At 50.3% G+C, this 26,508-nt stretch overlaps 1 protein-coding gene across 13 annotated transcripts in view; it reads left to right on the forward strand.

Annotated features, from left to right (window-relative positions):
* Shank2 (SH3 and multiple ankyrin repeat domains 2) overlaps positions 1-26,508 on the forward strand; it is a 443,257-nt gene that overhangs the window by 266,246 nt on the left and 150,503 nt on the right. For all 13 annotated transcript variants that reach the window (XM_075972893.1, XM_075972896.1, XM_075972898.1 and 10 more), the window contains one exon: positions 12,950-13,025. In XM_075972893.1, coding sequence (XP_075829008.1) covers positions 12,950-13,025 — 76 coding nt within the window. The remainder of the gene's footprint in view (positions 1-12,949; positions 13,026-26,508) is intronic.

Below are 26,508 nucleotides of genomic sequence, written 5' to 3' on the forward strand. Positions count from 1 at the left end.
CTGCACAGTTCCCTAAAATTCACAGGGTAAAACGTGCGTAGTGGGCTTGCTAGGTAAAAAGGTGGCACCATTCGAAAAATAGTCCTGGCATCATAGCCCGTGTGAGTGGGTCTCCATCCTTCACACCGAGGCTGCACACAGCATTCTCTTGCTCTCACAGACCATGTGAGTGGGTCTCCGTCCTTCAGCCGAGGCTGCACACGGCACTCTCTTGCTCTCACAGACCATGTGAGGAGGTCTCCATCCTTCAGCCGAGGCTGCACACGGCACTCTCTTGCTCTTTTGCCACATGAGGAAGTCAGCTCTACCTTGTGAGCTCCGCAGCCTCCAGAATGGCCAGGTTAATTTCCATTCTTAATATACAAGCTGGCCTCAGGACTTTTGTTATAACAGCAGAAAGGAACTGAGTGGGGAGCTAAGACTGAGAACCAAGAGGACTGGTTGCCATGGCAAAGAGGGTGGAAATGGACAATATGCTCATCTCAGAAGGAGTTATGTATAGGAGGCATCTCTCGTGTTCCAACCCTAGTACACGTCCTAGAGTATACACAGTTCAGATGACTTCTTCAGAGTCTTTGGAAGCCATTGTCCCAGAGGCATCCCCAAGATCTGTCAGGGCCCCTCTCCCTTCTCCCTCCCAGGCCTCCATGCTTAGCAGCTACCAGCTTTCATGCCAGCCCCAAGTCCCCTGCGTATACCTGAACATTCCCCTACAGTTACTGACGGCCCCTTGATCCGTCAGCTCATGCAGGTCACAGGGACTCAGTTCTGCCTCCTTCATGGCTTTCTGCCTCTGTGTCGCCATCTGTGGAGTGGGATGGCAATAACCTCCCTGCCCTCCCACCCCTGGCTCACAGTGGGATTCCCCCGTGATAGACCACCAGCAGTTGAAACCTTGTAAGCTACAGAGGCACGTGAATAATCCTGACACCTTGACAGGATCGAGAATCTCCTTGGAGGCGAGCCTCTGGGCATGCCTGTGTGTGAGCTTTTAAATTAGGTCAACTGAGCAGGGAAGAACCACCCTGAATGTAGGACTCACCGCCCCATGGGCTGTTGTCCAGGACTGGATCAAAGGGAGAGAGCAAGCTGACCACCAGCGTCCGTCGCTCTCTGCTTCCCGAGTGTGCACACACCAGGACCAGCTGCCCTCACACTTGTGCCGCCGTGCCTTCCCACCGTGGTGGACTGTGTCCTTGAACTGTGGGCCAGAGTAAATGCTTTGCTCTCCTAAGTCACGCCGTCAGGCATTTGTCATGGCGATGAGACCAGTAACTAATGCAGATACATACTATCTCCCACCTGCCGTGCCCCACAGCTCAGCCACAGCTGTGGTACCCATGCTCGGAATTCACACTAACACTGCTGGGCAAGATTATCCAACACCCAGCCTGAGAGGGTGAAGTGCCGATGGCCTCATGGCATAGATGAGAACTGTACAGAATCCATAGCTGTAGAACCCTGAATGCACTTCATCTCACATGAACTGGAAGCTAAGCAGGGCCAGGCCTGGTTAGTACTTGGATGGGAGAGGAAAGCAGCCCGATGGTCCTGGGGTTGCTTTGTGCCATTGTAAGCCAGGGAGCATCTGTATCTAGGCTGGGTCTGGATGTTAACGTACAGGGCGCCCAAGGAAGATGCTCAGCAGGCCTTCAGCTCACATCTGACCATTGTTCCCTCTGATGCCTCATTTTTCTGTGACTTCCTGCCGTGTCCTGGCTGGGTCAAATATGACCTCAAGAAAGTACTCATGGCGAGGCTGGAGTGATGCCTCGGGTTGAGAGCACTGGCTGCTCTTCCAGAGGTCCCAGGTTCAATTCCCAGTACCCACATAGCTCACAGCTATCTGTAACTCCAGTTCCAGGGGATCTGACACCCTCACACAGACAAAAATGTAGGCAAAACACCAATGTACATAAAATAAAAATAAATCAATTATTAAAAATAGGAAGTACTCATGGACCCTCCTCCCATTGAGGGTCATTGAGGCCCACTTCCCTCCAAGAGAAGCAGTAATACAAGCAAGCTACCTAGGCAGGGTCATGGGGCATCTTTCCTACTCAGACCAGCACGCCCCTGTGCTCCATATTCCTCCAGGCACAGTGTGTGCATTTCCAGTTGAGCCTTTGTATTAAATTGTGTCAACAAGATGCTTGGCATCGCTCTCCACCTCTCTCATTGTTTCCATGCTTCCTGTCAATCAAAACAAGGGAAATTTGCCACCCAGCTCTGCTAGAATGGAATTTACCCCCTCACAACATCACCCCTGACCCTCCAAGGGTTAGGAGGGTCAGCTCCCTCCATCAGGGCAGAAGAATTGTCTGCCTTTGAAGTTAGCCTTCCAGCCAGCATCCAGGGCTGTATACCAGGGTCTCCCTGTCATTATCACAGACATAGGAGCGACTTGTCCTCTGTGTGCCCAGTGCTCTCTGCCTGGCCATCTCTTGAGGAAAAACGTAACTTAGAAATGTCAGCCACATGGCTACCTCTGGGATTCTAGTTGAGGGGTGTGCTGCCCTCTGAGGGCATTAGGAAATGGGTGTATGGCTGCTGATTGTCACAAGAAACACCAAGGCAGCCATTCCTCTGCATCAACTGGGGGTTGCCTCCAGGACTCCCTCCCCCCAGATACAGAGCCCCCTGACACTCTAATTCCTTCGGTAGCTTGCCGCAGGCTTCTCGTGTAAGTCCCACCATCCTTCCACATCCCCATCGCAGCACCCAGTGCAGAGTATGAGTTCCACAAAGATTACTGTGCTGAGTTGTCTGGGGAAGTAAATACCAAGACAAGCCAGCCTGTTCACATCCAGTGCACATGCAGCCATTTCCACATATGGTCTTTTTGAATTTTCCATTTTATTAATTTTAGTTATGTCTGTGGGGCCATGTGCGAGTCAGTACAGGTAACTGTAGAAGCTAGAGACCTCGGTTCCCCCTGGAGCTGGAGTCACAGGCAGTTGTGAGCTACTTGGCATGGGTGCTGGGAACCAAAATCAGGACCTCTGCAAGTCCAGCAAATACTCTGAGCTGCTGAGCCCTCTCTCCAGCCCTGACTTTTCAAATCTTTTCAGACTAAACTTAGGTTGGTAGGATTTGTGGGTGTGGAGCCATAGCTATGTGAGATCTGGTATAGTTAGGGACTGAAGGCAAGGGTATCCAAAGCCCTGCCATGGCCAGAACAATCCATTCAGCAGCACTGTGGGATGCACGGCTCCGCAATCAGAGCCCGACTCCTCGTGGAGTGTTTCTTCTTAAAGTGAGACTGACTGGAAGGAAGTAGGCGTGTTGGGTGACATGGCTAAGTACAAAATACACTTCAGTCTGAGGGGCTCAGCTTGGGCCTGCAGGCCACTCAGAGCAGAACCCAAGGGGCAAGCAGGTCCTTCCAGGAGCTGGGACAGCAGGGCCGTGTCATAGCTTCCAAGAGTCTCGTGCACTCTGTCACTGTACAATCCCTAATCCACACTCTGGCCTCCTCTTGCTGAAGTGTAGTAATGGGTCCTCACCTGAGCAGGATGTCCAGGAGCTGAAGGTGTCCACACTGGTTTCAGGTCCCCAGAATGGTATTCTGTTGTCTTGGGGGATAGGAGAGTTTCTCAGCCCAGGCAGGAACAAGCCTGAGCTCATATGAGTCACAAATCCCTCTTGGGGGTAAGCCAGACACACCAAAGTGGGTTCCTAGACAAACAGCAGTGGCCAAGGGGCCTGACTGGCATCCTATGGAAGGATGGGTGCAGAAGTGTCTGTACCTTTTTCTCGCTGTATGCCTGCATTGTGGACTCTGCTGTGGACCGTGTTAGAGATGGGGAAACTGAGGCTCCTGGGAGGACCTTTCCTGCTTCGATCAGAATACTAGGAAAGAATGGAGGTTCAGGTTTGTCTTGACTGTATCAGGGGTAAGGGTGTGGCTCAGTGATGGAGGGCTGATCTAACACGTGTGAGACCTTAGAATTCATCCGCATTGTTGCAATGAAGAAGGGAGAAGAGAGGAGGGGGGAGAAGGAAAGGGAGAGGATAGGAGTAGGGAAGATCGTCTCGTGTGCCTCATAGCATCTGTCTGTCCACTGGTCTCATTGCATCTGTCTGTCCACTGGTCTCCCATGGGGTAGGGACCATCCTAGGGAATATGTCCATGGTGTGAAGGGCTTTATATCCTTCTGACCCTTCAGGACACTCCTACTGGTCCTGGAGAAAGTCCCCCTTCTTGTTCCCTTTTCCAGAAAGGCACTCTATAATGGGAGGCCACAGAGTCTCCCAGGATGCCCCACCCAGGCTTCCTTGCCAAGCTGCAGGCACCTCCTCCTGGCTGCTTTGCATAAGGGGCTATTTTAACTACTGACAATCGGAGGCTGTCATGAAATCTGTCGCTGCCTTCCACACGTCCCAAGGGGTGTATGAAATGGAATTTCTAGAGATTCCCCTCCCCCCTTTTCCATGTCGATTTTTTTCCAAGTGGCATTTTTAGTGCATATCAGCTTAAATGCTGCCTTGTGGGGAGGGCTCACAACCACCTCCTGTGAGAGGGGATCCCCAATTAACCTGGGATGTGTGCCATGAGAGATTAAACCACCCAGAGCATCCACTCACGCAAGCATCTTGTTCTCTAGGTGAGGCAGGAGCACCCAGAGGCCTGTGATAAGGTTCCTCCTGGTCACTGCCTTGGCCAGGACTGGAATTGGAGGTTCCCCCGTACAGATGGGCTCTTTACACTATGCTAGCGGCCTCTGGGAGGCACTAACTTAGCATTTTCTGTTAAGCCTTAAGCCCATCAGAGCCAGGATCAAGCAGATGGAGGTACCAATTTTCCAATGCTCGTTCATGTACCAGAGATACTGGGTACCCACGTGGTCAGGTTGTCATAGGAGCCAGAGATCTGTTGGCACAGTGAAGTCAGAACTGGGGAAAGGAGGTGTTAGCAAATGCAAAGGCCCTGAGATGCAAATCGGCTTGTATTCTAGGAGCAAAGAGAAAGGGGCAGTGATGGGGGATAAGGATGCAAAAATGGGCAGGGTCAATAGCATCACTGGGTTCATATTCCTCCAGAATCACTAGGGACCACAGATGATGGGTGGAACAAATCATCAGGAAACAGGGAGGCAGGAAGCTACTTCACCAGCCCAAGCCAGAGAAGGTGATCTCTTGGACCAAGTTAATGATGAGTTCTGAACTCTGGGGCGCTACAGATATTTCGGGAGAGCCACTATATGAAGAGCCCTGGGCTGGATGAGAAAGTAGAACTAGTCTTGACTTTTAGAAGTTGCTATACAGTTAAGGAAGTAAATAGTTTCCTCTTGATTAGCTAGCTTGTCTGTCCCCTTTTTATCACCCACAAATGGGCCTTCCTTTTAGTCAAAGGCATGTGCACCATATTGTGCATGTGGAACACCCAGGTGTATACACATATGTGTGTGCAGGCACCCTTGTGTGCACATTTGGAACCAAAGGAAATGCTAAGCATTCTCTATCTACCCTGCTGATTTTTTCATTGAACATGGAGCTCTCCATTTTCTTCTATGCAGGCTGGTCCATGAACTCCAAGAATCTACCTGTCTCTTCCCCATTCACTGCTGGGGTTACAGGCATGTGTGGCTACACCAGCCTTACACGGTTGCTGGGGATCTGAACTCAGGCTTGTCCCCCTCCTCACCCCCATACTGTGTTCTGCTCCTGTGTGTCAGAACACACTCCTTTTGTCTACTAGGCTATTTTCTGCTTTTCCCCTGGTGAGTCTCAGCTTCATCCTGCTGAGGTCCTACTCAGTATTTGCCCTGGTGTTGTCAGGTCTATGCTATACAGATCTGTCAGGACTCTGGTGCTGGTGAGAGATGGAGGGCTGTATAGGGTTGGAGCCCAGAGTGGAAAGCATGTCCTGTCTTGTGCCATTGAAAAGACCACATGTGTCTGTTTCAGCCAGCCTTCCCTGGGTGACGCTGTGCAACAAGCATCCCACAGTCTTAGGCATGGAACAGCAAAGATGGTTCACATTCTTGCCAAATGTCTGTCTTATGTGCACACTGTCTCTGGGAGTCCCTGGACTGAAAGCAGTAATTTCCTTAATGTGGGCTCTGTGTTCATGGGCAGCAGTCCCACACGCTCTTGGGATAATGTTGTTTGTGTAATAGAATACCACAGAGGCTTTGACATTGGCTAGAACTAATGACTGAGGTCCACCAAGGACTGGAGAGATGACTCAGTGGTTAAGAGCACTTGCTGCCTTTTCAGAGGAACCAAGCTCAGTTCCCAACATCCTTGTACAGTGGCACACAAATGCTTGCAAATCACAGGGGATCGTCTTCTGGTGTCTGGTGTCTGGCTCCTGCATGCATGCAGCATACACATAAGTACATGTTTTAAATATTAGAAAGAATTATATTGTATCAGAGTGTAAGCCAAGACTGCTCTTTGATTTCCTGACCGCTCAAACCTGAATAATCACACAGAAAATGTATTACTTACAACACTGTTTGCCTATTAGCTCAGGCTTCTTATTAAATCTTACATCTTAAATTAACCCATTTCTATTAATCTGTATATTGGCACTAAGCCATGATTTACTGGTAAGGGTCAGTCAGGCATCTCCTTGACTCCACCTACTTTCTCTCTATATCTCTGTTCGGATTTCCTACCTGATTTTAACTCTACTAAACCATTGGCCAAAACAGCTTCTTTAGTAACCAATGGTAATAAAACACATTCATAGCATACAGAGGGGAACCCCATATCATAAGAGAGCTGAGAAATGTAAGGTGAACACACGCGCAGGTGAGGAACGCAGAAAACTCCCGATAAATGGCTCTCAGGACCTTTCAGGCCTGGGACCTCTGCAGCAGCACCCTGTGCTTTCTCCCCATACTCACAACTCACCACCTCATTCCACACACACAATTCCACACACAGGCTTAGGGTCACCTCATAGGACTTATGGAGTCAGGGACCAGCATGGGCCACATTTGGATGTCCCCACAGGTTGGAGGTATGCTGTAGCTTCTCAGATACCACCTTGCCAGGAATCCCACATGGCAAAGAGAAATGGCCAGTTCTCCAAGGAGGAGGTATGGTCAGAGAATCTGTGTTGGCACCATTCCATGGCTAGCTGCTTCCTTGTGGTCACTGCCTCCAGCCATTGATACACTGATGTACACTCCTGGTATATAAAGGTATTTCCCAACCCCTTCTGCTGTCAGCAATGGGAGCAGCGCAGAAATGACACTGATGGGCTTGTATGTCAAAAGTAAGCTTGCGTGTTAAAAGTAAGAAGTTTCTGGGGCTCCAGCTGTGTTTTGTCTGTCTGTTCCTTTAGCTGCCCCTCCCTAGACCGTGCTGGCCTGCCTGTGAGCTTCATCTCATTAAGCCAGGCCACTCTTGGAGGCCTCAGAAGTAGATATCACAGCAGCAGGGCAAGAACCTTGCACCAGATGAGGTCACGGGGCCACACCAGGGTCCCATGCCAAGTGCTAATGCCCAAGACTAGAGACTGTGGTGGCCTCAGCTGCCCACGTGACTGGGATTGGAGAATGCTGGAGGATGAGGGAAGCCTGTGGCTGTCTTTGAAAGGCTCTGCAAGGTCTGCCAAGAGGACAGCAGGGCGTCCTGCCTGCTTAGGAAGCAGAGAGAAGCAGGGCTGCAGCCATGGCCCGGGTGGTGATGTGTCAGGTTCAGCTGAGCTGGTGCATCCCTGAAGACCCGAGCAAGAGTAAGAGTCCCAGTGTCCATCTGTCTTAGCCGTCATCCCATATGTGCCGCAGGCCTCCTTCTCCTGACTGTTTGGGTGTGTCCTGCTTGTACCCTGCGTCTGCACCTGTGCACCCTGTGAGCTTCCAGAAGGGTTGTAACACAACGTATAGTGCACAGCTGGTGAAGGGCAAATACTGGCTGTAACAAGACAGCCACTGTCACGTGCAGGAAAGGGTCCTAAGAACCATCCAGCCCACTCATTTGTCCCAGGTCAAAGCTGAAGCTGAGTGAGGGTGTGTCCACCATGTGGCCATCTGGGTTTAGACAGCTGGATTGGAGGCTCACATTGCCTCTCATGGGTTGTGTGACGTTAGAAAGCCTGTGGAAGGCAGAAGTTCTGAATCTAAGGTATGAAATGTGATAGCTGTAGCCAAAGTGGCACACCCTTCCCATGTACTGCGTGCCCAACTGGCCTCACCTCCAACCACTCAGGTGCCTCTGTGTGAGTAGGACTGGTGCTGTCCCCATGTTACAAGAGAAAAGACAAGACACACAGCCAGTGGGTGACAGAGCTGACCTTGGAATTCCACCATCTATCTTTAGAACCTCATTACCACACTGCTACTTCTGTAAGGTGGAGCCAGGGCATGGGCTGGCTGCTGGCTGTTATGTGAGGACCGAAGCAGGTGGAAGACCAGTGATAATGATGCAGATCTAGCAAAGCACCTTGTCAGCAGAGAGCAGCTAAGCAAATCTCCTATAATGATGGGGTGACTGGGTCATGATGGTGGTGAGGGTGGTGGTGATGATGGTGGTGATGGTAGTGGTGATGATGGTGGTCATGATGGTGGTGATGGTGGTGATGATGGTGGGGGTGATGGTGGTGATGATGGTGGTAATGATAGTGATGGTAATAATAATAGTGATGATGGTGGTGATGGTGGTGATGATGGTAGTGGTGATGATGGTGGTAATGGTAGTGATGAAGGTGGTGGTGATGGTGATGATGGTGGTGATGATAGTAATGGTGGCGGTGATGATGGCGATGATGAGGGTTATGATTATGATGGTGATGATGCTTATCCACATATATGTTTACACACACACATATACATTTACCTGTGCTCACATGCTTAAATACACACTCACATATATCTGTATACACATTCTTTTCTTACCTACATATACATATATGTGCCCATGTATATAACACTTGTGTAAACACACACATGAATACATGTACTTTCACACATGCATGTGTGTATATGCTCCCATACACCTGTACACATATGTTTAGCCACACAATGTGCATTTTACACATATGCATCTGTACTCACACGTGCTCATATGAACACATGCACACACCCACATAATATAGTCACCATAAGCCTGTACATACAAGCTCTCCTGTATACATGTACACATGTATTTATATATGCATGCATTGTACTCAGGCACACATGAACATGTATGCAGGAATGCACACATACACACATGCACATGTGCACTCACGTTCCACTACACATTCCCTCTCTGCTCTTGGCCCTGTGCCCTGCAGCCCAGCCAAAGCCCTGCCCACTCTCAGCACCCACTGGTTTCCTAGACAACCAGCACAGAACTGCCATTGGGATGGAGACAACCTGAGCAAGTCAGAGCAATACTCAGAATGAGCAGTCCTTGCACCGTTGGTGGCTATGCTTTGCATCCCACTTACCCTTTCCAGGCCTGGCATACGTGTGATCTGAGCATGGATGTCCCAGGGATAGTCAGGCCTCCCTGTGTCCCTTCACAGTGATCTAACCCCTGGGGCACCTCGCCCAGCCATAGAAGGCTAACATACCTGGGCTCCTTCACCTGCTCCTGGGATCTGGCCACTTGTTCCTTGGGTCTCTTTCTAATCCCTGCCCTTAGGTCTCAGGGTCTGGCCCTTGTAGACCTCACACAGAGTCAGGAGACCATCAGGGTCACATCTTGGCACCTTTGCTCTTGACATGAAGTGTGACACCAGCGTGCACAGCTTGGCTGGGCCCATCTCTAGCACAGTCATTGCTCCATGCTTTGAGTACTCACTCCAGTGCCCTGGACTGGGGTTATTTGCATGATGGGGCCTTTGGTTAGTTCAGAAAGCCCTGATGAGTGGGGAAGCCATGGCAAGACCTAGCAACATAGCGAGTCCCTGTCCAAAAAAAAAGCAACCTTCTCACTGCTGGGCTGCTGGGGACTCTGCCTTACCCACAGGGGAGCCAGTGGTGAGACTGGGCAAGCCCAGACCACAAATCAGGAGGTCAATTCAGAAAAACAAGGTAATGCCCTGTCCTTGAGTCCTGAGGACAGCACGGGGTACATCCCTGACCCCCAGCCTACAGGCAGAGAAGGAAGGCACTCACTCCAGTGCTGACTTGAGCCTGAGTGACATGGGTGGGCATGCAATTTGGTCTTGGTGATGCCATCCATTGAGTTCACCCAGTCACCCCTCCCTCCCTGTGAACGGATGCCCACGGGTTATGCAGGATGGGACAGGGCTGTCGGAAATTCAGGCAGTGGCAGTATGGGAGTGACAGGTGTAAACAGAAGATGGCAGCCCGTTCACTCACTATCTTCTGTCAGCAGTCCAGCATTTCGCTTCTTAGTGTCCATCCTTTGTAGACACAGTGTGTTCTGGTTGCATGCTGTTGCTGTGCTAAAACTACTACCAAAAGCAACCTGAGGGTGTGATGATTTCATTTTAAATGTCTAGGTCACTGTGCATCCTTGAGGGAAATCAGGGCAGGAACTCAAGGCAAAGAAACCTGGAGTCCAACTTCTCACTATGGCATCCAGCGTTACCTCTGACCAGAGAACTCGCTCACAGCCAAGGCTTTGCAGCAGAAACCCTGGAGGAAGCGGCCTGCTTGCTCACTCTCGGGTTCATGCTCAGCTAGCGATCTTATGCCAACTAGGACCACCTGCCCTGGAAACGGTGCTGCCCACAGTGGGCTGGGCCCGCCTACACCAGTTAAGACAATCTCTTATAGACACGTCCACAGACCAACCTGATTAGGACAATTCCTCAGCCGAGATTCTCGCGGGTGATTCTCGGCTGTGCCACATTGATGGTTAATATTAAATCCGAGTGACCAATCTATATTCCTGACAACTTCACTTTGGGCCGTCAGTTTACTGTTTGATAGAGTACATTTCCTAAAACTTAAATTGCTTGTTTTGTTCGCAAAATGCCATTGCTTTCTTCTTTCCTTGTGAGGGGACATGCTGGCAATTGTTGGCACATTTTTGTTGATGGCCTTCACGCTGTGTGGCTTCAATACTAGACCAAGCAGTGGTTGATTAGAGATGTAGTGTACACAGCCTGACGTTTAACCTATTGAGATGCCTTCAACTTAAGTAAGATATTGCCCTATGAAGGGGCCCCCAGAAGGAGCAGGCCCTCAAAGGGTGACACAGTAAAGGGGCAGAGGTGTCTCTGAACTGCGTGTGCACCCCTCACTGGGTTTCCATATTGGTATCTGACTGGGTACCCCAGTGGCATTCACAGTGGGAGCCAGTACACAGAAGCACCTGGTGAGTGTCTGCAGAAAAAGTGGTAACCATTATGGCTGTAGGAGTCACAGTAAGCGGGAGCCTTGTGTGTCTGTGAAAGAAAAAAGGATGGAAGGTGTGGGGACACAAGTATGAGCAAGCCCTAGGACCCCAGCTGCCCTGCTTGTCAGTGAAGGAAGGCGGCGGGAGCTGCTGGAACAAAGAAGCCCCAAAGTGCAGCCCAGTGTGACAGAAGTCTGATTTCTTTTCCCCTCATGTAGTATACAATGTATACTTCCATCCACTCTGACACACAAGGCCTGTGTGTGTGTGTCTGGTGTGTATTCATGTGGAGGTCATAGGTCAAGATCTAGCATCTTCCTCGGTCACTCTCCACCTTACTCTTTGAAATAAGGCCTCTCACTGACCCTGAAGCTCTTTGATTAGGCCTGGCTGGCTAGTTAGCGAGAGCACCAGGGATCCCCTCCCTCCAGTGCCTCTGGGCCAGGATTTGCACACCTTTATGCCTGTCTCTTTACAGGGTGCTGGGAATCAATCTCAATTTCTACTGTCTTTGTGTAAACATTTAGGTACCAGCTCTGCCTTGGGCCTCTTCAGTTTATCTGTGATGCCCTACTCTCTGGGGCTTGAGACTTGAACTAGGAGACAGCAAAAGAAGAGAGGGGTAGCAGAGGGGCTTAAGAGCCCAGCTTGGGAGCACCCCACTCCGAGAGAAGACCCGACCACTCAGCCACATCCACAGTGCTGGGGGAAGCTGGGAAATGCAGTTCTTGCTCCCACCTCAGTAATGCCTCCTTCCAGCCCAGGAGGGGATTCCTTGCTCTGTAAGAAGAGGGGTGCTTCTCTGCACTGTAAGAAGTGGGGTGTTCTATCTCTGCTTCTAAGCATATACAGACCCGGGACCTCTCTCAGAAACCTGCACAGGGAGGGGTGAGTTAAAAAACAATGCTGACCTTGGAATGAGAGAGGGGAGAGACTGAAAAGAGACTCGCCTGCCCCCCAGAGCTCAGGCCTTTGCTTCAAGCCGTTTGCTCAATTCCTCTCAAAGTTCAGGACTCAGAAGGAGGCGGGGCAGGGAATCTTGTCTGTGAGGGGAATACCTTGAAGCTCACTGCGCTCTGTGCTGCTTCCAGCATTTGCAGCTTTACAGCCCCCCCCCCAGCCCCGTGCCATCTGCTAATCTAATTACAATAGTCATATCGTCTCCAGCGATCTTACATCTGAACCTGCTGAGTCAGGGAAGCGGGCTTAATGAGGAGCGTTAATCATGTGTGCTTAGTTTAGCCCTTTTTTGTTTAATGGAAAGCAACCGTCGTCGGGATATTAATCCTGATCATGTCTCTCTAGGATAAGTCCATCATCGGAAATCTCTGAGATGAGAGGCCTGCCAGCCTGGGCACCACCATTTGGGCAAGCAGGTCTAGCAGATTCCACCTGAGGCGGCTGGAAGGCTCACACTCACGGTCCCTGCTCTGAAGAGCCTCACTTACCCTTTCACGCTAGGGCCCAGGAGTCCACCTGTGTTTTAGAGTGAGCTCTTTGCTCTATGGTCAACCCAGGGTTCCCAGCGTCCCCACATTTTGCAGACTTGGGCCCCCAAATCATCTTGTCTCCCCAGGTGTGTACCTATGCAGAGTGAATGTCACCCTGCCAGGGGCAAGTCAGGTTGATCCAACCTTTTGCCCATTCAGTGTATGGGCTGTGGCTTTGCTGAATGGTATCTCTCTTCCCTCTGCAGAAACCCGTGCTGACCGCAGCAAGAAACTCTTCCGGCATTACACAGTGGGCTCTTATGACAGCTTCGATGCTGCCAGGTAAGGCATGCGTCTGCCTTCTGGGGAACTCCAGCATCCGGTATTCCTGCATGCCTTGGGAAGAGGTGTCTGCTGTGCAGCTCGAGGACACCTTTGCTTTGTTGTTCATGTGTCGCCTCTGCTGGGGTTGTGTCGGCCAACCATTTACAAGAGAACCTGTCACAGACGGGGCCTGCATGCAGTTGCCTGTGGAGGAAGCCCCCGTGAGAGGGCAATGAACTTTAAGGAAGAGGGAGGAATGGCTTTATTGAGAAAAAACCAATTGAGATGGGATAGCAGGGCAGAGTTGGGGGCCGGAAGCAGAGTGATGGGCGTCCTCCACTGACTATTGAGTCTATCCCGGTTCTGGGCTTCCCCCTCACCTATGTGTGTCCATATTCTTGTGGTGCTTCCTGCCGACTGGAGTTTTGTTAAGGAAATCTTGCTCTTCTTAATGGGCAGGACCCCAAGTTGGCAGGTGTTCTAGGCTCACAGGGTTGGGAGTTTGTAGAAATCTGCGTGTTTCCCATGGTATGGCAGCCACAGCATAGAGGATGAAATCTTCCCATAGAAACCGTGCTTGGACAACAACTGTTGCGAGAACCCCTGGGTCTCTGTGTCCTGCCTCCCTACCTCTAAGTGGAGCCAAAACTGGGGCAGTAGCTCCACCAGCAGGCCAAGGTTGACAGCTTTTCTGTTGTTCCCTGTGCTTCAATCAGTTACAATGGTTCACATCCTGGGAGTGAAGTTCATCCGTCCCTTTCTCTGTCACAAGCCACAGTTCTGATGACACACTGGAACAGAGGTCTAAGGGAATGCCTGGTCTAGACAGGTTCGTCCTGGATGTAGGGATCAGGGATGCATGTGTGACGTGGGAAAGACAAAGTCGTACAGGTACATGATGACTGTCCCCTACAAGGGCCCTCTGCCCAGCCCTGCTGGGCATCCAACCATGAAACCAAGAGACTGAGAGGCTGTCAGCTAGATCCCATCGGAGGAGGGCCACCACAGGAGGGCCCAGCACCCTGCACTGGGCTCCCTCTACTCTAGGGAATCTGGTGGTCAGTTCTTGCCTGTTTCTATAACTCCTGTCTCTTGCTGAGGGTTCTACCTGAGTCTGTTACTAAGACAAGAGTCCCCAGTGTGTGCTTTGCCATTTTGAGGTGCAGAGTTCAGCGAGGTTAACACATTGACCAGAACCACCTCTGACTGGTTCTGAAGCCTGCCCACTGCAAGGGAAGTCCCCAGCAGCAGTCATTCCCGTGGGTCCCTCCCCAGAGCTACTGGCAGCCATTCGTTTTTCTTCTGTGACTCAACCCACTGGAGTTTCATACAGATGCTGGCATTTTACCCGTTGGTGGATCCTTGGGTGATGTCCGCCATGATGAACGCCATGCCGTGGGCAATCTGTCTGAATGTGTTTTCGGTTCTTTGAGTTGTGTGCCGAAGAACATAGCTGCTGTCTGATTTGGCATTCATACTGTCTGTCCTCAGTCACTCTCAGAAACAAGATAGACTAGGCTGGATGTGGTGGTACTGGGTGTAATCCCAACATTCTGGAAGCTGAGACAGAAGGCTGATGAGTTCAAGGCCATCCTGATCTACTTAGTGAAACTGTCTCATAAAAAAGAGAGGAAAGAGCTCCAACAGGAGTCCCATGCCCCTACCCTGCCTCCTTCCACTGTCTCTATCCCTTTTTGTGGTTTCCTAGGAAACTGGGGATGGCATCCAGGACCTGGCATATGCTAGGCAAATGCTGGTCTTGTATTGATCTACATTCTAGTTTCTACTGCCCTCCTCCCTGACCTTGGTGTCCACTGTGACTTGTAACCTGGCCCTGTGAACAGGGAACTGTACACTGGAAAGGAAACTCAGAGCCGGTCACTTCTGGGAAACCTGGCCAGTATGGACCCTTAAAAGGTAGCCACGGTCAGTAGCAGCGGCCCATATGTCCATATGACAAAGAAGGCCCAGGCAGAGCTGGTAGAGAGCTGGGGAAGACTGTCACCATGGCTACGTGAAGGGCTGTTTAGGCAGGGAGAGATGGGCCCTGTGGGGAGGGGGAACCCTAAGATGGAAGGCTCCAAGCAGTGACCACTTTTAGGTTGGGCTGTTGATGGAGCATGCCTGGGCCACAGAGCCATGCACAGGTGGTCTCGCTGTATGCACAGCCATGCATACTCTGCTCCTTCGTCAGCCACCTCCCCACAGAGCAGTGCCGGCCCCTGACCTGGAAAGCAGAGAGGACAAGGTAGGGCTAGGGGCGGGGCCCTAGACAGAGGCACATCACGAAACTTCCATCAGGAGCAGGCGCAGGTCATATGGACAGAGCCACATGGGGTTTACTCAGCGATGCAACCATGGAGAGTAGTGCCAAGCTGGGACCAGCTAGCAGCTTCCGAACCAAGGGCAGGAGATTCTAGATTAACGGTCGGGTTGGACAAGCGGTGGGCCTCCCCTGACCTACCATTTCAGATAAAAGAAACAAGAGTGACATCTGCACCATTCATCTGTCCCCTCGCCAGCACCAGCCACCGTGTCTCATACCATCAGCAGCCTGGGAAAGCAAGGTCACTCAGAACAGTAGAAAAATATGGAAACTGAATTAGGGGTCAAATAATGGGGTGAGTCCCCAACCTCAGAAGCACTTAGGCCTGAGTGTGAGGCTGGGACAACTGGAGGTCAAGATATTTCTGCTCACAATGGCCCTGGGGTAAATGGGCCTGTGAGGAGAAGTCTTGGTGAAGATAGAATCCTTGCTGCCCAAAGCATCCCTGGGAAGGAAAACCCTGCATCTGTGGCTGACAAAAGGCCATCAAGCTTGCTCATCCAGATGGAGGCAATAAGAAGGGAGCTGGCTTTGACCACGAAGGGACCTGCAAGGCAGGTAGACCCAGGAGTTTATGGGCGGAGAGGCAGAATGGTCTCCCATGCCACAGAACCCCCAGCAGCTACATGGCCCTAGTGGGTGGGGGCAGGAAAAGGACAGCCTAGCCATCACTCATTTGGCTGAGCAGGCAGGAGCCGTCTGGGGAGGTGGGCAGCTGCAGTGCAGAGCGTACATCAGCTCATTAGGAAAGGCCAAAAGCACAACAGAAACCCAGCCACTGTCCCGCCCCACCGGCCAATTAGCTGGTCTGTGTGGTGTGGCTGTGGTCTGTGCGAGCGCCAACAGATGAGGCCGCGTGGCTGCAGATGCTAATGTAATTAAAGAAAATGGGATGGGAAGGAAGGCTCGATGGAGACATTTTCCGAATTAGTCGCAAGCCATCTCCCCTTCCCATCCCTTCGTGTGTCATGTTAGCCCAGAGGTTCAGCGCTGAAGAGATGAACGAGTAAAACAAGCCCAGGCTTTAGCGCGTGTGTTCGGTTGCTCCGACTGATTCCTGCCATATGCTTCTCTTCCCCCTGCAGGCAGAAGATTTAGATGAGAGGGATTTAGGAATAGACACAGTAGTCAGAGTCAGACAACCGAGGTCCTGGGGTCACCACTGTGCAGGACTTTGCAGGTATCTGAGGTCAGTGTTAAAAGCCAACTCAACACGAGGTGGCAACTGCAAGTCCTCATTCTTCATTAATCAGGTCCCCGCCTCATCAGCATAGGAAACCAGGAGGAGATACCTGGCCGGGCAGAGGAACCTCAGGGTTGTTATATGCTGAACAAGTTCCATTCATCCACCCATTTTTCCTACCACCCATCCACTCATGTATTCATCTGCACATACATACATACATACATACACACATCTATTCATCCATTCACTATTCGTGCAGCTATTCATCTACCCTCCTAGCTGTCCATCAGTCTAAGACCTGTTTGCTCATCTATCCATTACCCATTCATCTATATAACCCTGTGTCCATCTGTCCATCCATTCATTCATCTTCCGTTCATCTATCTGTCTCTACATCTACTCACCCTTCCTCTCTTCCATCCGTCTATCTAACCATCCACTCAGTCATCATATTCTTCTGCCTGTGCACCCATCCACCTACCTATCCATCCATCCGACCATCCTGCCATCTCCCCATCCATCATCCATCCACCCATCTCCCCATCTATCCCTCTATCTACCCATCCATCAACTCACACATTCATTCATCCGTTAACTCCATCCTCCCATCCCTCATCAGTCCATCCATCCACCCAGCCATAACTAGTCATCATTCATTCGCCCACCCACATTCATCCTTCCCATCGACCCTATTCATCTTCCATCTGTCTAACCAGCAGCGGCCAAGACTTGTTTATTCTGAGAGTTAAAGATTGTGAGGTCATGTGTGGGTTGATGGCTCAGTGGCTAAAGCACTTGCCATGCAGCGTGAGGACTGGAGTTCTGATCCCTAGATCAAAGGCACCAGGGTTGCCTGTAATCCTAACACTCAGGAGCAGAGATGGGATTTCCTACACAAGATGGCTCAGACATTAGCTGGAGCTGGAGGACTCTGGGCTCATCAAGAGACCCTGTCCCCATAAATAAAGTAATTAATGGAGGCATCCAGTGTCAACTTTGAACCTCCACATATACATACACACATACACATTCACGATGCATACATTTGCCAACACACACGAACATGCATATACATGTATACATTCACATATAAATGCACACACACAAACAAAGAGATTTTTAGGTCAACAAGAGAAACTATCTTAGATCTATTACAAACAATAGTCTTTTTCGTGAAGACAAACAGTGAATTCACTCAGTACACCAGGGAGTTGTCCCAGCTGTCAGTCAGTGCTCTGAGCAGACCAGCAGACCTTGAGCCCCAGAGCAAGCTGTGTGAGGTCAGAGCAAATGTCCCTGAGGACAAACTTGGGGTGACTCCCAGAGGCTGAGGAGGAGCCAGCTGTCCAGACAAGACTCAGAAACTGCAAAAACATTGAGGTTGATAGAGAACACAAGATGGCAAGGGGCAAGCATCACACAGAAGATGATGGCTTAGGAGCCCTAGGCTTTGGGGTGTCATCAGCACATTTAGTGGGGAGATACTGGAGCCCGTGTCACCTGGACCAACACAAAACAAGCAGAGGAATGAATGGAGACCAGTGAGGAGACTGCCCTGTCGTCTGGGCTGAGCCCCAGTTGTGTGCACTGGTAGAGGTGGGGACAGAGCAGAACGTGGATCTGAGGTGACATCGGAATGAACAGAGCCCAGGGTGTGGGTGAGGGAAAGCAAGGTGGACCCATTCTCCAGACTCTCTGAGGCTTTCCAGGGAGGAGCTAGGAAGGCAGCAGGTGGGCACCAGACCGGGGACTCACTGGCAGCAAAGTCCTCATGGTCCCCACTACATAGCTACAACGTACTTAGAAGGAACACCTTCAAGACCACATGCCACGGCGAGCCACTTCCATTACCACTCCTCCTTGGGAAAACCAATTTCCTCCTGGAGACTGATCTGGGAAGGCAGCGGATTGCACCTCTTCAACAGGTGACTGCCTGCTACCCAGAGTAACTTATTTTCACGGCTTTCAAGTATCATTTGAATGTTTTTGAATTGGGATAAGAAAAGACGCACTTGGTAAATGAGATGATACAGTGCGAAGAACAGGTCCCTTCTCCCTCCATCCCACCCACCTCAAGTTCTTCCCAGACAGAACCTCCCTCACTGGATTCCTGAGGCTCTTTCTAGAGAAGGACTTTGTCTGTATGATGCTATAAGAAGTCTCTGTGTGGAGGGAGAGGTGTGCTTTGTGTACACATACGTGTCGAAGTCAAGGGACTCATTGGGTCCCTTGAAAACAAGTGTTATTAACCTCTGAGCCATCTCTCTAGCCCTGAGATTTATTTTCCTTTATTCATGTGTACGGGAGTGTCTGGGTGTGTGGGTATGCACATGTGTGTAAGTGCCCTCACAGGCCAGAAGAGGGCATCAGGTGCCTGGGAGCTGGAATTACAGGCAGTTGTGAACCACCCAACTTGGGGGCTGGAACCTGAATTCTGGTCCTTCACAAAAATAGCACATGCTTTTGACACTTTGACTCTCAACCTTCCTAATGCATGACCCTTTAATGCAATACAGTTCCTCATGGTGCAGTGACCCCCTGCTATAAAATTATTTTAGTTGCTACTTCATAACTGTAATTTTGCTACTGTTATGAATCATGATGTAAATATCAGCTATGCAGGGTATTTGATATGCAACCCACAGATTGAGAACCACTGTCTTGATGGCTGAACCATCTCTCTGGCCCCACCTTCTTATTTTTTGCAACAGAATCTCTCACAAATCCATTATTTGCCAGTTCAGCTATTGGATGGCCAGTGTGCTCCAGGAAGCCTTGTGGGTCCACCTCCCAGCACAGGGATTGCATGCATGTGTTACCACACCTGGCTCAGTATGAGTGTCAGGGATCTGGACTCAGGTCCTCGTGGTTGTATTGACTAAGCCATCTTCCTATTCTCTACAAAGCCTTTTGAAAGCTCCTGAAAAAAATAAAGAGCCCAATATTCTCTCTCCAGTTGAATCACTATGTGACCTTGGAGACTCAACTTTTCTCTCTGAGCCTTCAGAGTTGTTGTCTGCAAGACAGAAACACACCCAACCTGTTCTATCTCCAGTTGTGTTTTGTTAAGAATGAATGAGAAAATAGGTTGCATGCTTGCAACACCAAGACGCATGTGCCACATATACCCAGAGGGCTATGAGCTGTAAGTGACGCCTGTGAGTGACTGGCTTTCCTTGGAAACCCCCCACCTTTTGTCTAGAACACTGCCCTTAGTAAGAAGTAAATGGTAAGAAACAGTGATTGCCCGTTCTTCTTCCACCATTATGTATTTGTTGTTGACCGACTCGAAGAATAGAGAGCCAAGACTGAATGTGTACAGGGCAGACGCAGAAGGAAGCATCCTCCGTCTGCTCAGTTGACGACCAGCTCTAGTGGTTAATAGTGGAGCTTGCATAGCTGCTGTTTAGGGACATAGTTTGGGACTACAAAAGAGACTGTGTGCCTGAGTGATGGTGACATTGAGTGTCTTCCTCAGTCATTCTTCATCTTCTTTTCTTGAGGCTCGGTCTCTCAGTGAGACCGGAGCTCTGTGAACAGCTAGCCTGGCTAGCTAGTGAGCACCTGGGCTCTGCTTCCCAGTGCTGGAGTTACACTTATGCACTGCCACTCCCACCTTGTCCACGGGTGCTGGAAATCTGAGCTCAGGACCTCCCGAGTGCACAGTAAGCACTCCACCTGTCCAAGCCAGCTCCCCTGCCTTTGGGTTCATGCTTGATGTCCTGTTTTTCTCTCTTTGTGTTTTTCTGACGGGGTTTGGTGCTTTTGCAAATTTTAGCAACTGAGGGGGATGGGAGCCCTGCATGCACCAATGAAGGGAAGGTTGGCACCGTCACCTGGCTGACTCTTCTCTCATTCTCCCAGTATGATACATATGAAGTCAGGTCTCCGTGTGGGTGCATCCTTTCCCCAGGGAGCACATCTCAGTCTGCGCCTTTCATGGTCTCCCTCCAAACTTCAGTTCTCTGTGGTCTCCATTCTGAAGGACAACCTGGAAGGCCTGGGCACTCCTCTCCTGCCTCTTTCCTTCACTCGGTTTATTTTTAAAAAATATTTACTTATTTATTATGTGTACAATATTCTGTCTGTATGTGTGCCTGCAGTCCAGAAGAGGGCACCAGATCCCATTACAGATGGTTGTGAGCCACCATGTGGTTACTGGGAATTGAACTCAGAACCTTTGGAAGAACTGGCAATGCTCTTAACCTCTGAGCCATCTCTCCAGCCCCCCTCACTTGGTTTATAACAAGAGTTGGGAATGTCCTGTTTCCTCCCCACCCTTGCCATGTTGCCCAACTTTCTGTAACCTTTCCACATCTGGCTTCCTAGAGACCCTTCCTCTTCTCCACTCTCTATGGACTCAGATTCTTCCCTTCAGAAACCCCAAGCCATGTGTGTAAGGAAAGCAACCAATCCATTTGGGCCAATCACGAAGACAGAACTAGAACTGGAAAGCACCCCTTCCCTGCCCAGCCTCGTCTGCAGGTGGTGGTGCACACTCTCGAGGACCTGAGCTCAGATTCCCATTGCCCATCCAGCCATTTGGTTGACTTTCTGCCCTTATTCCTTTCATGGTTTCCTCAACTTTACAATAGCCCACCTTATTTCTTCATTTCATTGTGAAACCGCCTTGATTCTGCTGGAGAGAACCAGGCCTCATAGTTCCGCCTGCCCACAAGTCTGAATAGGTGTTGCTATTTCTCCAAATTGTCTGCTTTCAGATAACACTCCCATTCTTTCTTCACTTAATACATTTTAGACAAAGACACAATTCGACTATGACCATAACAACAACAAAAGGAAGGAAGGGAGAGAGTGGGGAGGAAAAAAAGGAAGAGGAGGGCAGAAGAAGGGACAACTAGAAATCACAGGAAGCACAAAAGTCACCTACAAAAACCACAGCCTTAACCGTAAACATGGGATTACTTTCCTCTGCATTAGTGTTTATATTTCATTAATATATTTTTGTTTTCATCATATTTAAATCTTTTAGTTTTTATCAGTCCAACTAAATAGTTCAAAATCCTAATTGGAACAACATGGATGTTTGCATCCACACCAGAAGTGGGCCTCAGATTCCAGTTCCTCCTACAGACAGGAGAAGGGTCTTCCCGGAACCACAGCCCAACAGGCTCTCTTCCTTCCTTCTCTCAGTTGCTCAAAGACAGCCCACATCTAAGTATCATACAAGGATCATGATTTTCTGCATGGATTTTTGTTGTTCTGTATTCTTTTTCCCAGAAATTCTAGCTGCCTTTATTTTTCCTTTTGTAGCAGAATTAGGTCTTGGTTAGCAAGCCACTAAACGTCCCTCCTGCCTGTGGCGCATCCCAAGAATGTGCGCTATTCCTAAGAGACTCTTGGACGTTAGGCTTCTATCTGGACTCCAGCGCTCAGCGCTCAGAAGTAGCAGTTTGCAGTTTCTCCCCTCATTGACTTAAGAAATGAGCGAGTAGTTCCTCAGGCGTTGCCCTGGTTCTGATGGCTACATCCTCAAAACCTTTAACAAAACGGACCTGAAGTGTAAGCGCTCTGTCTGCAGTCTCTGGCTTTAAAATTCTGGGCTCAGAGTCATTTGTCTTCTGAACTGGAACAGACCCACTTCATGACGTGAGCCATGATGCTCTCCGATCTTCATTCCACTGTCTCTGCCCCTCTGTTCTCTCTGGAAGTTTGTAGGAAGGTCAGCGTTTCTTTGTCTCCTTAACATCTTGATGCCTTGGCATGCGGACTACTTAGCCTGACCTCACCTCAACACATTATGTTTACTGCCCCTGAGCTCCCTCAGACTCAGCAACCTCGGAGAGTCTCTCTCTGTGTCCCTCTCTCTCTCCCCCCCTCTTTCTCCCTCTCTCTCCCTCTGTCTCCTTCTCTTTCTCCCTCCCCCCCTCTCTCTCTCCCTCCTCCCTTCCCTCATGCACATCTTTCTGCATTTCCCATGCGTCACTTACAATTACTCTAACCTTCACTACTTCTCCCGGTTTTCCCTCCTTGTTCTAGAGGACTCCCCAGTTCCCTAGCCACCTGTAGAAATTGTCTAGATAGTCACTTTGTCACTGTTCAGGGGCTGTTGGTTTCATGGCAGGGTTAGCTTCTTACACTTCAGAGAAGTGTTGCTGGGAGCCTCTGAGAACAAACTGGACAGTGCCAATATTCACAGAAGCTTCTGCATGGGACTGCCTTCCAGGCACAGCCTGGGTGGAATGTAGCTTCTTTCTAGTAAATGCCAGGCAGAGCAATGCTCCTGGCTTGCTCCCCACCAGAGGTCATAAACAGAGACAAAGCTGGTTTCTCGAACTCTCCTGCTAGGCATGTATCAGGATCCAAAGGACATGGGTGTGTTCTAGTTTTGTTTCTGTTGCTATAAATAAACACCCTGCCCGAATGGAACTTGTGGTCCTTTATAAAGGGTTTATAACATACTACACTTTAGTCTGTCCATGAGAGAACTCAAGGTAGGAACCTGGAGGCAGGAACTGAAGCAGGGGCCATGGAGGAATGCTGCTTATTGGCTTGTTATTCAAGGCTTGCTCAACTTGCTTTGTATACAACCCAGGCAGGCCCACCTTCCCAGGGCGGCAGTTCCCACGGTGATCTGGGCCCTTCCATATCAATTATTCATCAACACAGACTTGCCCACTGGCCAATCCGATGGAGACAGTTCTTAAGTTGAGGTTCCCTCTTCCCAAATAACCACGGGTTTGTGTCAGGTTGATAATGAAAACTGACCATCCCAGAAGGACTACGTGTTTTGTTCCAGAGTGAGCACACAGATGGCCAGGTGATGGGCAGGAGTGATGGGCATCCCCGGGATGACACATGCAGCTGAGTCATGCACAGAAGTGACTGTGTGGCTGGGGAGAGGGGAAGCCATGAACCCAGACTGATTACTTAGGGGACCATGTTTATCCCCAGCCATGTTAATCACTACTTACCAGCCCTGTGACCCTGCCAGGACCACTCAGTCCTCTGACTCATGTGCTGACCTTCTGCCTCCATCGCAGGGCATCAAGAGTCAGAGCCCCCGTGTACACAGAAAGCTGAACACCGGGTACTTAGTCCTGGGTCACCCTGGCATATGAGCCCCTTGGGATGGCCAGGCTCTGGCCCAGCCTCCTCCCTCTCCAGGACCTGGCAGTTTGACATTAGCATCCTCTGGCCTCACTGCAGCCAACATCCCAGCATTCATTACTTTTCTGGTCACTGGGACTTAACAGCTAACAAAAAGAAAATTAATGAAGGGGCGGTCTATCCCATCTCTTGGTGCAGAAGAATGCTGTCTGTCATGACAGGGGAGGCACAGCTGCAGGAACAGCTTTGTCCCTGGCACCAACCAGGAAACAGAGATGGGGATGCCCATGCTTGGCTGCTGGTCCCCTTTTTATTCAGTCAGGGACCCCAGCCTGTCAGTTAGTGCTTCCCACATTCAGGGAGGGACTTCTCTCTAGAGGGGGCTAGAGAGTCGATGGATATATCGCTTGCCTTCCTCTCAGCAAGCTGTGGGTTCCATTCTCAGCACTGTGTACATTGGATGATGTAGCTCTTACCTGTAACCCTGGTGCTCAGGAGGTAGAAACAGGAGGATCGGAGATTTAAGGTCATCCTCAGCTACAGAGAGAGTTGGAGGGCTGCCTGGGCTATAGAGGCCCTGTCAAGAAAAAAAAATAAGTAAATAATAACAATAAACCCTCTGGAGCTGGGCAGTGGTGGCACATGCCTTTAAACCCAGCACTCAGGAGGCAGAGGCTGTGAGTTTGAGACCAACCTGGTCTACAAGAGTTAGTTCCAAGACAGGCTCCAAACCTACAGAGAAACCCTGTCTTGGAGGAAAAAAAAAAACTCCACCTCTTAGATATACCCAAAGTGTGTGTTTCCTAGGAAAATCTGAATCCCAGCAAGTTGATGGCGATGAACCATTGTGACCCCCAGCCCTTCCTGGAGTTGAGGACCTAATTTAGGGTTTCCTTTCTCAGAGCACATGAGGTGATGGAAGGGGTGGGCTCTACTAGAGTCCAACTTAGGGCTCTGAAACAGAAGAATGGCTTCCTGGGGGAGAGAAGGCAAGCTCCTGGTGCCTGGCCTGAAGACCAAGCTCAAAACCACTCCTTATGGAGCTTGGAACCACTGACTTCGGGGTTGGGGCTTTCCCCTATGGCTCCTGAGTGTGTCCCACTGGGGCCTGGAACAGAGAAGCCCAGCTGTTCACTGAAGGATTGCTCAATGGCACCGTGGGATCAGGCGGGACAGTCATGCACTTCCGTCCAGGACAGATGCCATCCTGGCATCCATCCCCGCAGGGAGGTGCCTGGCTCAACACTCTCAGGCCACATTTAGCACTTTTCCCAGGTGGCGAGTGGGTGTCCTGATGGGGGAGAGCAGGCAGATGGGTGGGGCGATAAAGAAGCCTCCGAGCAGTTGCTAGGGGAGGCTGGCATTCAGGCATACCTCTAGGCCGCACCCCGCAGAACTGCCCCTGGCCCTCCGATTATGTAGAGAGGCCGACCAGGGTAGGTGTCACCATGAGCTTCGTGTCTCCCCATCTCCCTTATCTACATCAGCAGCAAAAGAAGGGTGTTGACCCTGTTGTCCCTGGAATTTTCCATGGTCACAGCTACAAAAGGCATCCTCTGCCTGCTAAACCCGTGCTGTATGGGGCTCCCTGTCTCCCTTCCTTACAGCTGTCCTGAACGGTAGCATTTACCCATTTCCATAGTGTGAGAGCTCTGCTCCTCCAGTCTCTAACTGCTGATGTGTTTACTGATCCTGGAGCTGAGGAAACATGCTTACAGCCAGGCCTGGCAAGCTGGCATGCTGCAGCACGCCCCCTGTCAGCGCCATGTCCCTCTTATGCCTCCTTCCCCAGCTCCACCATGGCAGGCCCTCGATTCAAGAACTGAGTGACTCAAACGTCCTTCAAAAGGGGTGATCTACAAACCTGATAGGGCCCAGTCTGGGAGTTCCAATGCCAGAATTCTTCCTTATTCTGACACAGATTCCCTGTGTGGGCCTCAGTTTCCTGACCTGTCAATGGTTATACTCTCTTCATGTTCTTTTCCTTTTTCACTTTTTGGATATTTGGTCAGAAGCTACTGTAACTACTGATAAGTGTTCACTGTAAGTGAGTATCACTGAGGGTCTCCATGAGTGCACATGGTCGGAGCTCACTGCGAGGGGCTATTGTCAGCGTTTGCCATCAACAGGCGTGTCAAATGGTCTCCATGCAGCAGAGATGGCTCAGCGGGTATAAGGCACTTGCCATGCAAGGATGAGAAACCAAGTAAAGCTGGATGCAGAGGCAAGCATCTGTAACCCTAACACTTCTGTGGTGAGATGAAAGAGAGAGACAGGATTCCTAGATGCTCATGGGTCTGCTAGCCTGCTGCATGCAGTGGTAGAGCGTTAGCGACCCTCTCTCAGACAGAAAGAAAGGCAAAGACTGACTGACATGGTTTTCCTCCGACCTCACATGTGCCCCACAGCACAAGCTCCCCACCACACATACACACACACACACACACACACACACACACACACACACACACACACACCAGGGAAATGCTGGCATGACTGGACATAAGCAACAGCATCATGGGTGAACATGTGATACAGTCGTTATAAGTGGACAAGGCAGTGGTCACCATGAACAGCTGCAACTTTTGACCCTGAGGCAGATCTATCAGGACTAGTTTTCAGGGCCACAGAGGTGTCTGCAGAACAGCCAAGGTGTTGGGAGCTGTGAACCCCCCAGATCCTGAATTTCTGGTAAACAACTTGTAATGCTTGCAGCTGCTCTGAGCACGAGACCCTCAGGAGTTCATGATGGCAGGGGAGTGGTTTCTGGTGCGTTTAGCTGGGGCTTGGCTATCGGTTAACGATCCTATATAAGCGGCTCTGGTACACACTAAAGGGGCATTCTGGTTTCGAGGATGACCTGTGTCTCTGTCTGTGTGTCTTTGTGTGTTTCAATCTCCAGCCTCTTGCCCGGTTCA

Source organism: Microtus pennsylvanicus, chromosome 5, assembly GCF_037038515.1.
Source record: "Microtus pennsylvanicus isolate mMicPen1 chromosome 5, mMicPen1.hap1, whole genome shotgun sequence".
NCBI lineage: Eukaryota > Metazoa > Chordata > Mammalia > Rodentia > Cricetidae > Microtus > Microtus pennsylvanicus.